Here is a 16,527-nt window from a genome sequence, read left to right as displayed (position 1 = left end):
CAACAAATTTCAAGTATAACAACAATCACTACCAACAGATCTTTGGTACCGCCATGGGCTCTCCAGTGTCAGCTGTTATGGCAAACCTGGTCATGGAAGACCTTGAAAAACGAGCACTATCCACCTCTCCGTCCCAACCGTGTTTTTGGAAACGATATGTAGATGATGTGTGTGCCGCTGTTAAATCCAACCTGGTGCTAGCCTTACAGTCATTTGAACAATATCGAGCCGTCGATCCAATTTACGGTTGAAAGGGAAACAGAACGGAAAATATCCTTTCTTGACGTCACTGTCTGTCGACAAGATGATGGCCAACTCTCCACTAAAGTCTATCGCAAACCGACACACACAGAAAGATATCTCTCGTTTGACTCTCACCATCCGGCTGCTCACAAAAGGGCTGTGGTCAAGTCTCTGACTGATCGTCCAAAAGCTATCCCGTCTTCTGTTGACCAACAATCAAAGGAAATGAAACATGTGATCGCGGCACTCAGGACGAATGGCTACCAGGGGCACCCAACGAATCGTTTCGGTAAATTATCTGTTCGGAAGGCCTTTAATCCCCTCTGATTTTCTGAAGAGAATTGTCACCTCGAACTTTCGTGATATGAGAAATTTAATGTCTGTTGTTTTCGAATTGTAAAAAATGTCGTTTTGGGTACCGAAAAAAGGTCAGCTATCATTTTCGGAAAGGCGATAAGACCTAAGGTTTTAGGGGAATGGACAAAAAAGCCCTAATAAATTCGAGAATACTCAAGTTCCGCTAGAATAACTGAACAGATTAATTTTTTTAGCGCAACCTAAAATTAACACACAGAGCTTTAAAAGTACTCCAGATAGCCTAAAACAGCGTTTAAAAGCATTTGAGAGAAAACGGTCGTTGGGTGCCCCTGGGCTACCCGAAACGCTTTGTTATTCATGCAAGTAAACCGGAACGGCCTTCTCAACAAACGCCTGCAACTCCACCGGATGACAAAAAAGGTTTCTGCATTTTACCGTATGTCAAGGGCACTACAGAACCGATTAAGCGAATCCTAAGCAATTGCAATATCAAAGTTGCTTTAAAACCACACCATACCATCGGCAATTTATTTCCCAAACCAAAAGACCCAGTCGCGAAAGATCAAACTCGTGGCGCAATTTATTCAATTCCCTGTCAAGGTTGTGACAAAAGCTACATCGGAGAAACGAAACGAACATTTTCCATCCGGCTCAAAGAACATCAAAAAGCGGTTGTAAACAAACTCTCGCACAAGTCAGCTTTAGCGGAACATTGTTTACACTCTGGCCACACCATCTCCTGGGAATCCTCAAATATCTTACGTACAAGCACAAATTGGCGCAACAGACGTATTTTAGAAGCATGGGAAATTAACACTTGTAGGAATCCGCTGAACCGTGATGATGACATGCATTTGCCGCACGAGTTTTTTAAATTTAGCCCTATATAAGGGACAGAACATAATTAGCTCCGATTTGCCGATTTGCATAGTATAAGAACGTGCCTTTTCAACAAATTTCTTGTCACTTTCCCCTGATGAAGGCTGAAGTTTTAGCCGAAACGTTGGGACTTTTACAAAAAGAATTTTTACTAACATTTTTACATTTTTAAACCAGAGTAACGTTTTTCAATTATGAACCATTTGTTTCTTTTATTTCACACCTATGTTTCTAGGCCTTTCCACTAGGCTTCAGCTCTATCTTAGCCAGTGGCGTCATCGCAGTGCACTTCTCTAAATGGCAATGAAGGCTTAGATACCGGGCTTGCCTGGATCACGATACATCCTTGCGATAAAACGAGTCCTCAGTGCAATAGAACTTTGTTAAAATATGGAAGAGTGCCTTTTTACGTTAAAAACAAATCTTAATGGTCTCAAGCGTAGTCATTAAAGATCACACCGTCGAAGTTATCGCGCTGAGGCTGGTTTATAGCTCCGTGACTGCTTTTCATTCGTCTAATTGCCCGCTTCTTGGAATCACGATTCACTCCGCAAATCACTAAAACAGTAACAAGAAAGATTGAAAAAGTGACCGCTCCGATGATCAAACTAAGTTGCCACTTCTCTGTCTTGTTTTCCTTGTCTAAGTCTTCGTTTTCCAAATCATCGTTTTTAACCGGAGGTTTACGATCAGCAGTTACTGTCAAAGAGAAGACGGTCAACTGCTTGATGTCCGCGTTGTGTGACGCAGGCGTTGCCGTGACATTGACTTGCGTGACAGTGCCGGGAGAGGCGTCTCCTTGAGAAGTTAGGATTAGTAGGCAAGGCGTGGTTTCTTTTGTTTCGAGAGAGACTGAAGATGGTTGAACTGTGCCAGTAATTGAAGATTGATCAGAGAGTACCTGAGGAAAGTTACAAAATGGAAAGTTAAATGGCTGCTTTCAAACGTTACTCAACATTTCATGAGAAATTGACGCGAAAACGGAAACATTTTAACATGCATTCGTTGTGATAAGCCTTCCATGAGCAACGGGCGCCAGAATTATTAAAGCCTTGGCAAAGGCATTCCTTTGAAATACGCTCTTGATTTGAACAAACTTTGTACCCGGGAACTCGACTCCAGTTAAAATAAATCTGCGCGCAAAACGATACATCACGGGACTGGGATTGAGCAATTTACAGGAACCAATCAGGTTCGTGATCAAAACAGATTTTACAAGATGTTCTCACCCGAGAAGTGAGAAGTTAATAGTTGTTGTTGTTGTGACCAAATCTTCCCTTTTAGTGTTTACTTTTTTTTTTATTGCTAACACTAATTTGAAATCAGTTTTATCAACTGCTATAGGTTTATACAAGCTCTCTTTATATTTAAATTCAGCTGCTCTATTTTTTGCAGTATAAATAAAAGTATTTATCATTATTATTAGAAGATCTGGGTAAGATTAATTAATGTTTATCTACGTTTTGGGGACTCACTTGATTTTTAGTAAAAATGGCGGCTTGATCAGGGCTTTTTCATGCCAGGCCATTTGTAGAGATGAATAATTTTATATTGAGGCCAAGCAACTAAAGAGTGCCCAGAAGAACCAACATTCTAAACAAGAAACTCACGTTAAAAGTGAAGTTTTCAATGGCTGCCAAGTTCATCACTGTAAAGTTCAACTCTAAACGTGCTCCTGGTTTTATGGACTGATGATTGTTAGGTGCAACAGCTTCGAGACGTATTTGTTTCAGAGCTGGTGTAGTAGGTTGTGTATCGGACAAAACAGACACCTCAATATCAAATAGAGTAACCTCCTTGACATTTACAGTATCTGACTGCGCTACGGCTGTCACGGCCAACTTCTCAAACTGTCTATTGTCATCGCGTGACGTAATAACCACGTGACCAGCGGCACTGGCGTTGGCATCCAGAGCGAGGCTAAAGGGAATAACGTAACTGATGAGTGAAGACGTTTTCATCGTCACGCGGAACAAGAACGACCCTTTGGAGCCGAGGTTAGTAAGTGTAAAAGGAACCTTGGTGGTTTCTCTACTACGTAGGGACACGGCTGTGGTATTCGGTTTGGTACCAAAGGACACGATATCGGGTACAAGGCTCACAGAACAAGTTCCCATGTTTCCTACACGGTCAAGACCGACGAAAATAACTTTAGGATGGCAACAGTTGGATTTAAATGATGCTTGGACTGACGTATTGACCGCTCCTTTGTTGAAAGCTCCAACTGAAAGAAACACAAGAACAGATAGAATATTAACAGAGGCAAGCAATAGAGAACAGTTCAGGTCATCGCTTAAAAGTTCTCTCACGATTTATCTTATTACAGATATAAAGTTTAAATTGTACGTCAGATAGCGACGAAGTAACGAAAGTCGACCCAAACGCTGCAAAACTAGTTGTGGGTATCAGAAAGTCAAGAACGAAGGGAAGTCTACGGAAGGCTAAAAAAAGGGCGGACGGAAGGCAGTTCCTAAGGTGGCAGGAACTGAGAAACTTGAGGGAAAAATTGAAACATTACAGAATATTTTGGAACTGACGAAGCAAGAATAATCGTACGTCACTAAAGAAGGGGCGAGAGCCGGAAGTAAAAGTTACAGGAGGGGATAAATTCTGACTCCCCTTGTTCCCCTTCCCCTCCCCGCTAGAAAATGCTTCTATTTACCTGTGAGAGTTCCATTACGATTTTCTCGTGAAGTAATTGACAAAAGTCCTTCTCCGGTGTCAGTGAACGTGACATGTGCAGACCACGTGCTTGACACGCACCCTGGTCTACCGTACACGTCTGCGCATGATCCTGTCTGGTTTGTCACAGTACACGATGGAGGAGAGAAATCTGGGTCCTGTCGATTTTAAACATGGTTTCTGTCTTTAGCGCGCACACGTTTTGCGCATCACAGGATTTCCACTACTCGTATATCACTTTTGCTGCCATGGCACGCTACATCTTTACCTTATTTGGAGCGACTCTATCTATCCATCTACATCATCATCCTTTATCAGCGGTACGTCATCGAGGGGATTTCGAACCCACGGGGGGACTTTCATATAAAAAGATCGGGAATGCTCGTCGTTTCGCTTACAGGTCTAGGTCGGGGATGTTCGTCCTGCTTACGGGAGGGGGAGGGAAATCACAGGTTCAGAACTCACTTAGGGTGATCAGGACGAAACACACTATTTTTTATCTTAAGTTTGCACTCCAACAAATAATCAAAAAAACGCTTTTTGCCGTAAAAGCTCGAGCCTAGCCCAGATTGGTCTCTTTCAGATGTTTAATTCAAATTTTTCGACAAGCATCCTCGACCTTTTTACATGAAGGCTCCACCATAATTTTTTTTTTCGGGGGGGGGGGGGGGGAGGAGGGGGAAATTTTGTAGCCCAAAAATGTCTTATCCTTCAGGATTCCCCAGCCTTATCCTGCTTCACTTCTTCCCCCCCTAAAACTTGTGTCTTATCTATGGCTTTAAGTTTTTGCTGCGCTGCATTTGTATTTAAGTAATACGGGAAAATATGATGTACAACTGTTAGCAATTCTGCTATCAAAGATTTTTAGTCAAAGGGTTTTTTTTCCCTCATTTTCTAACTTTTTATTCCGTTTCAGTTCAATTACTCACCTTTGACGCCACAGTAACAAACAAAACCATGAAATTAACAACTTGGGTGAAGTCCGAACTCTGAGATGCGAATACCGTAACGGTGCTTGTCACGCCATAAGTTGCGTGACTGGGAGCAAGCAGGGTCACCCGAAGAGTAAGCGTGTCATTCTTTCCTAAGTTGCCTCGGTCCGGATTTATGCTGCTAACGTAGTTCAGATCATCTGATGCATTGAAATATAATGTCTGCGTATCCCCAGAGTTTTCAACTTTGATTTCCAACTCTAAAGTTTCTCCTGGGAAGATGGCGTTTGAATTGTTGCGGTTATCAACGTTTTGGGAAAGCTTTACATCGCCAAGTGTGAATAAAGTTGGTTTAACGCGCTGAAAGCGAGCTCCACTCGTGTCAAATCCTGTAACTTTGAGTCGGAATCTGTCCGGTGAAGGAATAAATGTGACGTAATAAGAATCTTGGTAAAACCCTTCTCCTTGAGTTATGTTAAAGGTTTCAAGATCTGTTCCGTCAACACCGACAAGAGTCAAATTGCTGACTGCGTCAATGTCTTGGCCAACGAAGTCCAGTGTGAGCAACAACATTTGTCCTGCAATGAGTAAAAAAAATAATGAAATTGTTAGGAAGTTATCTAGCACATCATCAGTTTTACTGCATTTTTTCCTCTTGTCGTAACGGTACTAGTTCTATTTCTGTCAAATTCCAGTGTTCATTAGTTCACTCGTTCATTCGTTCATTCGTTCATTCGTTCATTCGATCACTCGTTCACTCGTTCATTCTCTCCTTCACTGCTATTCTCTTCATCCATTGATTCATTGTAATTGCACTAATTGTCTTCTAAGAGTGTAGACAATGCCAACACTAGGGGATTTTAGCTCAGTCACCAACTCGTAGTTTATTGAACGGGAAATAGAGTCATAATCTAGTCAGCATATTACTTTACCTCTCAAGGGATTTCCAACAACTCGCCTTGTGGTCCCTCGTTCCATGTCCTCCACGTCCAAAAGTTGGTATGTAAATTCGATAGGACTGGACCCAGTTACTTGCAGAGTGTACGGACCAGTACAGGAAACTGTCAGTTTCAGTGAACCGCTGACCAAGTTAGTAATTTCTTTTATATAAAGTTTATTGGAACTTGTTATTTCCTTTTCTCGGATGTTTGAGTTTCCTGTGAAACGATCGATGTAACTGAGGACTTTTTGGATTAGGTTGAAGCTGGGTGCCGGGTGATGGTAATATGAATTAACATATACCAAACCAGTGGATAGGTGCTTTTCGCATATTCTGATTGGCTACTCTAACTCGGAGTAGTGTTTGCTATTCACTTCCCAGCTTTCGGGAGTCGTAAGTATTACGGTTTCTTGGCTTCGTAACATAACAGAAGAAGAAATTTTAACAGTCTATTAAGCAGCTGTCCCTACTATCACAAAGGTTAGTAGCAAAGCCCCGTTTCCAAGTTTTCAATCCTCTTTTTTTGATTATTATGTTAACTTACTGATGGGTTACTATCAGTTGTCAAGAATTATTTATTTGGCTTTTACAAAGAGGGCGGTATTTTTTTTAAACTTGAAATCATGCAAACAAACAATGGCGCTGTCTATTTTAACTTTCCTCTCTCGCTTACCTTGAACGCTCGTGATTTGTAATGTAGGTGAGCTTGCCGCCGTGAGTATGAGGACCAAACTTTCCAGCGTACTGTCAATATCCACAAAGTAAATGTCACCACTGAAGTACTGCGCTCGAGATTCGTCAACGCTCAGCAATCCAACTTTTTTCAAATCCGCTGATGAGTTTGAGAAACCTACAGGATCGATAACCTTTACAATATCAGCTACTGCAGCCTTACTAGTTTTCAGTACTTGTCCTCCTGTTTGGGTAGCGAGGTCCTGGTACAACGCTTGACCTTGGACACTTCTCCTAGCCCGGTGAGCCACTGATGAACGCTGGGTGCGGCTTTGCGACAAATAGCGTCTGCGTCGACGACTACATTCACTGGTTAGAATGAATTTGATCGTTGCTTTCTTTTCCTTAGCTAGGGATTCGACTTCATTTTTTCGTGACTCGTCTTTTACGTCAGCATCGGAGAAGTAAAGGATGTTGCTCTCGGGTAAGCAGTGGAGTAGAGCCTGGTAAAGACCCGTCATGCCTAGCTCTGGGCAATCTCCTCCACCACTTGCGGTTAAATTGTTGACTGCTTCAATCACTACTTCCGCATCGCTAGTCACAGTCACAGGTCCTACGTCTATAAGAAACCAAAAAGAAAAACAAGAAGACAGCTTTGTTAAATACGTGTAAAGGCGCTATCATGGATTTCTGACAAATGAAGAGTTCTTCAGCGCCACTCAACTATACCACGCGTAGTCCCTCTTTCGCTTTGTCCGTCGTGCATGACGTGAAAGAAAACTGCGAGAAAAAACAAAGGCCGCGTGAAATCCTGGCCCTAAGATTTCGCGCGGCCATTTTTCTCTCGCAATTTCTTTCGCGTCACACGCGACGGACAAAACGAAAGAGGGACTACTCGTAGTCTACCACCCAACGAGCAAGATCCATCAGCGAACAATATTCTACTGAAAGATCGTCTTAGCCGTTCCACACTCTCAGGGGAAACGTATCCAACCAGCCAGCAACAAATCATTCTCTTTATTTCTAAAATCTCAACAAGAGATAGCTTAGGTTTAATTTTACACCTGTAGTTGGCATCAGAGACAAATTCAGCCCTTCAGTGGGGAGGTGGGGACCCAAAATTTTAACCCTTCGTTGGGGGTTAGGTCACAATGTGCCAAAATCTCAAACCAAACAACACAATAATAGTGTCGTTCTCAACTCATCTGAAATCATTCCTAACAAACCTTTTGCCAGCCAGACAAATATACCCCTAATCCGAGAAAAGGACGACTTTTTTTTCTGATTCAGTCAGCCAAGCCCGCGGGCACCCCTCCTGTGGTTTAATTATGTCCTTCTTGACAACAGCACACTTTCTGTTTGGAAGTGTCACGGTTCGTGTAGTTGATACGGCTAATTTCTAAAAAAGCAAGAGAAATCAAACCGGGCTATCCAAGCCATTGGTGAGCCGACCCTCGTTCGAATTACACCCTCGTTTAAAATGAGTTTTTCGGCATTGTTATTGCCAAAAGGTAGCACTTAACATATTACTACCTGGTACCTACCTGGATCGCTAAACGGCACAAGAATATAGGTGAAGGACGCTCCTTTCTTTTCCAAAGTTTTGCGAACAAAGTCGATGGACATTTTCTTTACGTCACTGATTTCATCTGAAAGGAAAATCTACTTCACTATGATAGCAGTGGCGGATCTAGGGAAGGGACCTGGGGGGCACGCCCCCCCCCCCCCTTATTTTGGGTTAAAAAAAAAATGACTGAAGGAAGAAAAGCCGGCAGGGCAAGTAAAACAACACCGCCCCCCCTTAGCTCAAATTCTGGACCCGCCATTGTGATAGTGTGGGGCCAATGGGTTGTTTGATGGTCTCAAGATCAGGTTTGCTCCAGCGTGGATGAGAGGATCAATTATTTGCCGAAGCCAAAGGCTGAGGAAAAATATCGTCATCTGCGAGATACCGACAAATCACGATGTTTTGCGATAACCGACTTAAATATTTGTTTTATCGCTGATTCGGTCACCAAGTTTGTTTTCATATTTAAATCACTCTCTGACAACGCTGCGAAGTGATCTGCCATTTTTCACACAAGAGTGTATTTACAATTATGCCGATGCGGAAACTAGAGCCTGGTTTCCATATGATCGTCCGGATTGTCCCGATTGTCCCAGTCGTCTCAAAAAATGTTCAGACGATCGGGACGACTGAGATGATTGCCGGTTTCCATATGATCGTCTCGATCCCTTCAAAGACTGCATCTACGGTGGCTTCAAAGTACGGTGGCTTTAAAGGGACATACACTTTTATCTCTTTTTTTCTTCACTTGCGACGTAGCTGCTACTTTCTTGCGACTTAGCTGCGACTTTCTTGCGACTTGCTACTTTCTTGCGACTTAGCTGCGACTTTTCCGCTACTTTCTTGCGACTTTCTTGCGACTTGCTACTTTCTTGCAACTTAGCTGCGACTTTCCTGCTACTTTCTTGCGACTTACCTGTTACTTTCTTGCGACTTAGCTGCGACTTAGCTGCGACTTGCTGCTTTCTTGCGACTTAGCTGCGACTTTCCTGCTACTTTCTTGCGACTTAGCTGTTACTTTCTTGCGACTTAGCTGCGACTTAGCTGCGACTTGCTGCTTTCTTGCGACTTAGCTGCTTGGCTACCTAGTTCGGCCACGTGAGACGGCAGGCCAGGCTGCATTGCCGAGAAACACCACCTCATTCAAATTACTTCGACGTCGACGTCTTGTACATCCCAACCGTCTGAGTATTCTTTTCAATTGTCTTAACGAGATCTCGATACCATGTACACTTACGAGAAATAATGCGATTTCTGGTGCAGTAAGCCCGAGATTAAAATAGTTCTCGATTATCTCGTCGCGCATTACTGCATTGTTCCTTATTGCAGGAGAGTAAGATGGAAGCATTGCCAGCGATGTAGAGCACACCGAAATGAAAGTGAAAACGGCGAAAAACTTCGTAGCTATACTGTAAAGCCAAGGCAAAACAGACTACCGGTTATTGATAGGAGTCCACGTTGTTTTCAAATAAAACAACCTGGCCTGCCGACGCAAGCTGCCTAGCGAGGTAGCCAGGCAGCTAAGTCGCAAGAAAGTAGCAAGTCGCAGCTAAGTCGCAAGAAAGTAGCAAGGAAGTCGCAGCTAAGTCGCAAGAAAGCAGCAAGTCGCAGCTAAGTCGCAAGAAAGTAACTGGTAAGTCGCAAGAAAGTAGCAGGAAAGTCGCAGCTAAGTCGCAAGAAAGTAGCAAGTCGCAAGAAAGTCGCAAGAAAGTCGCAAGAAAGTAGCAGAAAAGTCGCAGCTAAGTCGCAAGAAAGTAGCACGTCGCAAGAAAGTCGCAGCTAAGTCGCAAGAGAATAGCAGCTGTCGCAAGTGAAAAAAAAGAGAGAGAAAAGTGTATGTCCCTTTAAAGCCACCGTACGCATCACCTTCGCTTTCATCGCGACTCTGCATGTTTGTAACAGTGGATGGTCGTTGGTTGATGTGGTTCACCAACCAATCCAAATTACTGAACTCTGCTGGAGACGGGACAGCATCACGTCCAGAACCAGATGGAACAGACGTTTTTTCTCTCAAGTATCGCCCATACGCGGTTCGGACATTCTCATATATATATTTTTTTTCTGCTTCAGCCGCGTCCAAGCCGAATTTCTCTCCTATTGTTTTCCAATTATTCATTCTTATAAACTTTTTCTTATAGTCCTTACAAAATTTTTTATAAATTGCGGGAAATTTTTGCACTTCTTCCATAAAGAGTGGCGAGTTGAACTCCATGTTTTCTGCCGCCATTTTGAAATGGAGCACGTGAGCTAGGAGTTATGGGATACGAGTGATGATTTCTGGGATAGCCTTCGATCGCCACGATCGTCTCAGTCGTCTGAGAGCGTTTCCATATGATCGCTTCAAAATTTACACGAACTCAATTCTATCCAAGCGATCGAGATCGTCTCAGTCGTCCGCGTTGTTTGCGATCGTCGGGGTAGCGTTTCCGTATGATCGTCCCGATCGTCTGAACATTTTTTGAGACGACTCGGACGATCGGGACGATCGGGACGATCCGGACGATCATATGGAAACCAGGCTTTAGTTGCAGCAAAATACCTTTAATCAGTATTAGGCAAGAGCAGACCATTATATGTAGCCATAGGCGTACGGGCCGGGGACGCCCAGCCTGAGAAATTTTTGAAAGTTTTCGGGAAAAAGTATTCGGGAGAGGACATTTTAAAAGGTAGTCTAGGCCAACCTTGTAGGCGACTTTCTCTGAGGTTTGCCTCGTCAAAACGGAGTTAAGGTCAAATGATATCCAGGATCCAGGTATTCTGTTCTGGAAAAGCCACATGTCGTTTAAATGTGTATCGTGGAAATCCACAATATGGATATTATTAATTATTTCCGTCAACAAAACAATGACGAAAGAATCAAATCAAACGAAGACTAAGACTTTTGTTTTGTGGTGGCTCTGAAAAGAGCCGTTTTGAATGGCATAAAGAGCATTTTTCTTGAACTTTTCGTACGAGTAGAATCACCTGTTTCTTTTTTTTTTTGTTTTTCTGGTTGTCCATCAAGGTAAATAGGGCATGCGTGGTTTCAAAATAACTATTTTTGGAATTATAACAGTTTCATCACACATGAGAATTGTGAACGTTTTTGTTGTCACTGCGATTTGAGTGCGTATGAACAACACTCACACTTTCGGGCATTGTGTAATTATTTTCGGTCAATAGCCCCACCGTCCCCCTCCCCCCGCCCAAGTCCGAAGGTGCCCGTACGCCTATGTTTGTAGGCAGTTAACTGCAGGTCAAGTAGTGGACTCTGGCCAGTGAAAAGGGAGAAAAAAAATGCATCGAATGATAACAACCGATATTTTTACGGTCATCATGCAGGAGCTAACTGTTGTTGTTTTTATCTGTTTTATTTTTTTAAAGGTACTAGTTTTGTGTAGGTATTATTTCGAAAACTATTGAGACAAACCACGTCCAGTCATTACTCGCATTTTGGCACTCATTTCCTCCTTGCAATGCACAGTCAACTCATGCCGGGCTCACAAGGAGGGCTTAGATCGTTACTTCGTTGCCCGTTATGTTCAACACATTTAGAGATCACTTGTATTCAAACTTTAATGAGGTTTTCTAAGCAACGGGAGCGTCATTCTGCTTGCAAATATTAGGTAAACTATTTTTCTTAGCTGTAGGGAAACTAGACATCCGAAAAGTATAGCATGAAAATATTAATAACACAAGACTCACCACTCATGCTTCCAGATACATCTATCACCAAAGCCATGCTGTTCTCAGACTTCAGGTTCAGAAATTTGGCGAAGGTGTCGTCGCCAACTGCAGAACGAACTTCACTTAGAAAGGTACTGCTAGCTTCGATGGCCATGTCAGCGGCAATTCTATGGAGGCTATAAAAAGGGAAAGGACGATTAATATATTAGGCCCCGCACCCACACTACGCCGGTGTAATTTAAAAACGTAACGGAGGTTTCACGTACTCCGAAAACGCATCAAATTTTTCCATCCACACTACGCCGGAGGAATTTAAATGGATCACCCTGCGAGCAGAGCCTCCTTTATCTCCTTTTGCTTTATCGTTTATTTACAAAACATATGTACCGTAAGAAAAGGCTCTGCTTGCAGGGAGATTTTGGATCTGTTTTTGAGGAAAACTCTGTCAGGGAAATCACAGGATTATCGTGACGCTATCGTTTTCGAAAAGCTCCGTTTCCAAAATGATTTCCTTCCACACGAAGACGAAAATCCGGCGTTTTCAAATTCCCCCGGTTTGAAGAGCATTTTCGAAAAGCTCTGGATTCGTGACGGATTAGAGTGGACGATAGGCCTAACTGTAGAAATAAAGCTGCGTTTTTTAATTTTCTCCGGCGAAGTGTGGAACTGCTTAACCCTTGGTGAACCGCTATTCTTCTTGTCTAATTAACTGCGAATATAACCCACGTGCAACCTATATGTTTAAGTTTGTAGCGCCTCAATGCTTCTGAATTAATGTCATCTTATCTACTTAGTTAAGCAAATTATATATCCGCTTTTTAGTATTTCTTGCCAAGTTTATTACGCTGTTCTGAGAAGCAGAATTTTTTACCCTCCCATCCCACCTCCCCCTTCGGCAAACGTGTTCTACCATTTTAGCTTCTACCATTTTACCTTCGGCAAACGTGTTCTACGAGCCCCAAGAAGGGCGAAACAGCTGTCCACTGTTGCGATCCTACTTAATCGGTTCTTGTCATGTTGGTGTCTCGAAACGTTTTTCACGTAGTATCAGCCCTGCAGTCTATTGTTTGTCTTCATACATTTCAGTTTTTGGCTGATTAGATCTCTTGTAGATCCTACGTTGGCAGCGTTTATCATGTGCGGTCCCTTGCAGTTTCTGGATTCTACCATTTCCCTCTCTGCCTTATATTACTTGTACAACCCTCTGCCTTTGCAAAATCTTGCCTCACATGAATTAGTTTTTCGTTAAGACACTAAATAAATCTTATTAGCCAAGCACGAGGACTGTACCAAGAGAATAGGGAGTTTACGAAACCGCGACGCCGACGCCGAGGACAACGTCGATTAAAAAATGAATTTATACTTTACCTACGAATCTCGCGATACTCTTAAGTCATTTACTTTGTTTATCACTGTCAAAACTATCGCAGAACTAAATCCGGAACACAGCGATAAATTTGAAACAGAAATTTAAAAAATTAGCCCTCGTAGTTCACGTTCTCCAGACAACGCAAAATTTGGTCATTTCACGTTGTTGTTTTGCTGAGGACGGCAAAGAAATGTACCAAGAATTATACCGTACGTGCACAGCCATTGTACTGCCCATTAATTCTTTTGTTCAGTGACGTTCCCGTTGCCGTTGCCGTCGTGGTTTCGTAAACTCCCTAATATCGGCCCGAGGTCTGTTAAGAAAAAATGCTACGATCTGACTGGAAAACCGTGGAGGCGTGTATTCACGTCTAAAGTTAAACAAACCAGAAGAGAAAGAGAGTTGGATGCCAAAGAAAAGGAATATTTTATGTGGAAGCAAGTTCTTTCAGAAACGTAAGTCAAAAACTACAGAAAATCTTCAAGAGTGATCGTCCGGGATCATTCGGGACGGTGCCCGGTCCAACGCCTCGAGAATATTGGACCAGCAATGGAACAATCTGGTTGGTTGATTTTTGTTATTAGCCCTCTGAACTAACTTCGTCATATAATAAAAACAAGCGTTGACAGCGAAAATGGTTTACTATACAAATCATTTCCAGCTATGGTGTGGGTTGGAAGTCGTACTCACGGGGGCCACGATTGGTTAGCAAGGTTTTAGCAACCATATAGAATCTCAACGAAATAAACCAATTGCACCGACTTCGTGCTCCTTTGGGGGTAAGCCTATCCAGACTCTCTCCTTTGCAACTTTGGGCACGATACAAAGAAATGCTTTCAACGGTAAAATATGACAAATTGTCAAAACATTACGTGGGCAAGATTGAATGGAACTAGTTTACATATTAAAATGACGGGTTTTGGACAGCCTGAGACATGTGTAATGAAGCATGAAAATATAACAGAGCACTTTAGTAGAAGACCTGCTAATGACTGCTCTCCCTTAACTCCTTATCTGCACTGACCCCTAATGTTAAAAATATTTAAGCAATTTATATTGAGTAATTAGTTCGAAAGGGTTTTAGTGGCTGAGAAAAATCTTTATGTTCGCGTTTTTGTCAGATCTGCATAAGTCGTGTTGTGTAATTAAGGTTTGGATTATCGAAACAAAAGCAGAATGACAAGAGGCTCCAAAAATAGTGTGAAAGGTTTCGATATGACCCCTTTTCAGCAAACGAATATGTCATTTGAAAATAAAGCTCTTATACAACAATGGCCCATTACAAAGGTGAGTCATGTCTATTGTAGCACGAAATGCTTCCTACTTCCTGTAAATTAAAAACGTTAACGTTGCACTTTCAGTTTCACTCGAGTGTCTGTTTACAACAAATACGGTAATAAAACACAGAAGAACTGTCTAAACATGCTAAATTGTTTAACTTTTTTCTGCTCAACAATTTCTTCATGAAACGAATTGTGCCCATTCGCCCGGGGATGTTTTCATCAACAACATGCGAGACTGTCCATACAAGATTTATCAGGCGTAAATCTATCCTTCACTGCGTTTTATGTGGTGTAGAAATTTAACACTAGGAAAGATTTCCACCAAGAAATTTTCATATTTTTTTCTTGCTTTTTCCTGGCATGAAACACAAATGCTATTTGTAATAAGAGCGCTTATACCCCCGGGGCGCTTACACAACAATAATTATCGTTAATGGCCTACAAAAAAATGTCATGTGATGGAATACTTATTTCCTTATTTCCTTTAGGTATCACTTAAGTATTTTTTGCAACGAGTAAGTAACTGTCTAAACATGATACAATGTTTAATTTTTCTTTAGGAAATTAAAGGAATTGCTCCTGAAGCAAGCGAGGGGTTCTTTTATGGGTCTTTTTAATTTGTCAGGCGTAGGGCTTTCCTTCATTGCACTTTATGTGGTGTAGAAACAAGTAAAGACGCCAAATAAATAATCATGTTTTTCTTTCTCATGATCCTTTACCTGGCATGCGGTGACTCACGCTTGGAGGAGGAATCTTTGTTAATTCCACCGGTAGCTGGCTTTAGGCGACTGTCGTCCGTTTGGCCGCCATGACTACATTTTCCAATGTCTACCGGCTTCTTGATGTCTTGTCCTGAGCGATATCCGCTGGTGAGTTTCCCCGTGATCAAGTTATTTGTGCATGTATCAGTGGACAGATTGGATTCTTCCTCTGAAAGACAGTCTCTACAAGTTGGTTCTGTTCTGCCTGCAATGATAATTTCCTGCGAAATAACACTTCCGGGTTGGCCCAGAGCATTAAACGGCAATGTATTGCCGAGTTCTATCCAGTTAGAACGGCTGTAAAAATCCTGCAGTGTGTGTAAGGCTTTCCCAGCCAAGTTCCTTGCATGTTGTAGTTTTTGGCCATTTGAAAGCGATGTGATCAGCTGCTGGCGCAGATCTTGGAGCCGCTTAGATCCCCGCAAGAACTGCTCGCCGTCAAAATGGACAGCAGCGGTACTGTTCAACGGAAAAGAGTCCATTTCCACATTGGCGCTCTGAATCTCGTTGATGGCGTTAATGAATTTGATCTTAGCTGAGATGGTGTCAATGGTAGATTTGGCTGCGTTTGGCTTCTCTGACAAGTCACGTAAGACACCAAAAAGAAAGCTTGTCAGTGTCTCATTCCTTAGATATTGCGGATTGTCGCGGAAGAAGAGTATTGATGTCTTCAGCAATCCGTGTCTTGTGATCAATGTATGATCTTTCGTTTCCAATTTCCCCGATGCCAAATTAATTCTGGGAAGAAAGGCTTTGGCAGTAAGGGAGAGGTAAGCCACCAAAAGAAAGAATATTAGTGGAACTGAAGACTTCATGTCTCCTAAACTGCAAGTGTGCTACCTGGTTCAGTGGCTGAGTATAGCTGGCTATGTGCGTCAAGCGTGCAGCAGGATTCCTTTAAACCATCAATAACCAATCAGGCTTTCAAGACATAATAAGCGCACTGAAGCGTCAACAATGCCTCGTGTCGTCTACGTCTGGATTTGACTATGACTCATTTTTAAAGCGTTCGATCAAGAAAATAACCTGCATCCGGAAACTTACGGGAGTAATTTTGAGTGAGTAAACATTTCAATGCCCCTGATGTGGATGCCACTTTCGGTCGAAATTTGCTTCTCTTTTAAATTTCAATTGTTAAAAGTCGTATGGGTCTGTAGGTGCTGTAATCAAAGGATGAGGGACACACGGCACTTAAATCGGCACGCACAAGGGGAC

General features: G+C 42.4%; 2 protein-coding genes across 2 annotated transcripts in view; one reads left to right on the top strand and one right to left on the bottom strand.

Moving 5' to 3' along the window:
• LOC145481296 (uncharacterized) overlaps window positions 1–16,527 on the top strand; it is a 147,681-nt gene that overhangs the window by 79,685 nt on the left and 51,469 nt on the right. The gene's annotated exons all lie outside the window — the stretch shown is intronic.
• LOC145481284 (von Willebrand factor A domain-containing protein 7-like) lies at window positions 1,644–16,527 on the bottom strand. Its single transcript, XM_081459736.1, has 9 exons — window positions 15,271–16,527; window positions 11,918–12,075; window positions 8,211–8,315; window positions 6,668–7,285; window positions 5,987–6,211; window positions 5,052–5,632; window positions 4,103–4,280; window positions 3,051–3,664; window positions 1,644–2,341 (listed from the first exon to the last, which is right to left on the bottom strand). The coding sequence occupies exons 1-9, from the start codon at window positions 16,125–16,127 to the stop codon at window positions 1,874–1,876; spliced, it is 3,804 nt and encodes a 1,267-aa protein (XP_081315862.1). The 5' UTR covers window positions 16,128–16,527; the 3' UTR covers window positions 1,644–1,873.

The sequence above is a fragment of the Orbicella franksi genome, chromosome 3, assembly GCF_964199315.1.
Source record: "Orbicella franksi chromosome 3, jaOrbFran1.1, whole genome shotgun sequence".
Lineage (NCBI taxonomy): Eukaryota > Metazoa > Cnidaria > Anthozoa > Scleractinia > Merulinidae > Orbicella > Orbicella franksi.
This window is presented reverse-complemented; position numbering and strand designations above follow the sequence as displayed.

Coding starts and splice junctions, on each gene's coding strand:
- LOC145481284 (XM_081459736.1), bottom strand. CDS start 16,127: ATGAAGTCTTCAGTTCCACTAATATTCTTTCTTTTGGTGGCTTACCTC. Junction 3,665..4,102: donor TCGTAATGGAACTCTCACAG/GTAAATAGAAGC, acceptor TGTTTCTTTCAG/TTGGAGCTTTCAACAAAGGA. Junction 2,342..3,050: donor TTGAAAACTTCACTTTTAAC/GTGAGTTTCTTG, acceptor AACTTTCCTCAG/GTACTCTCTGATCAATCTTC.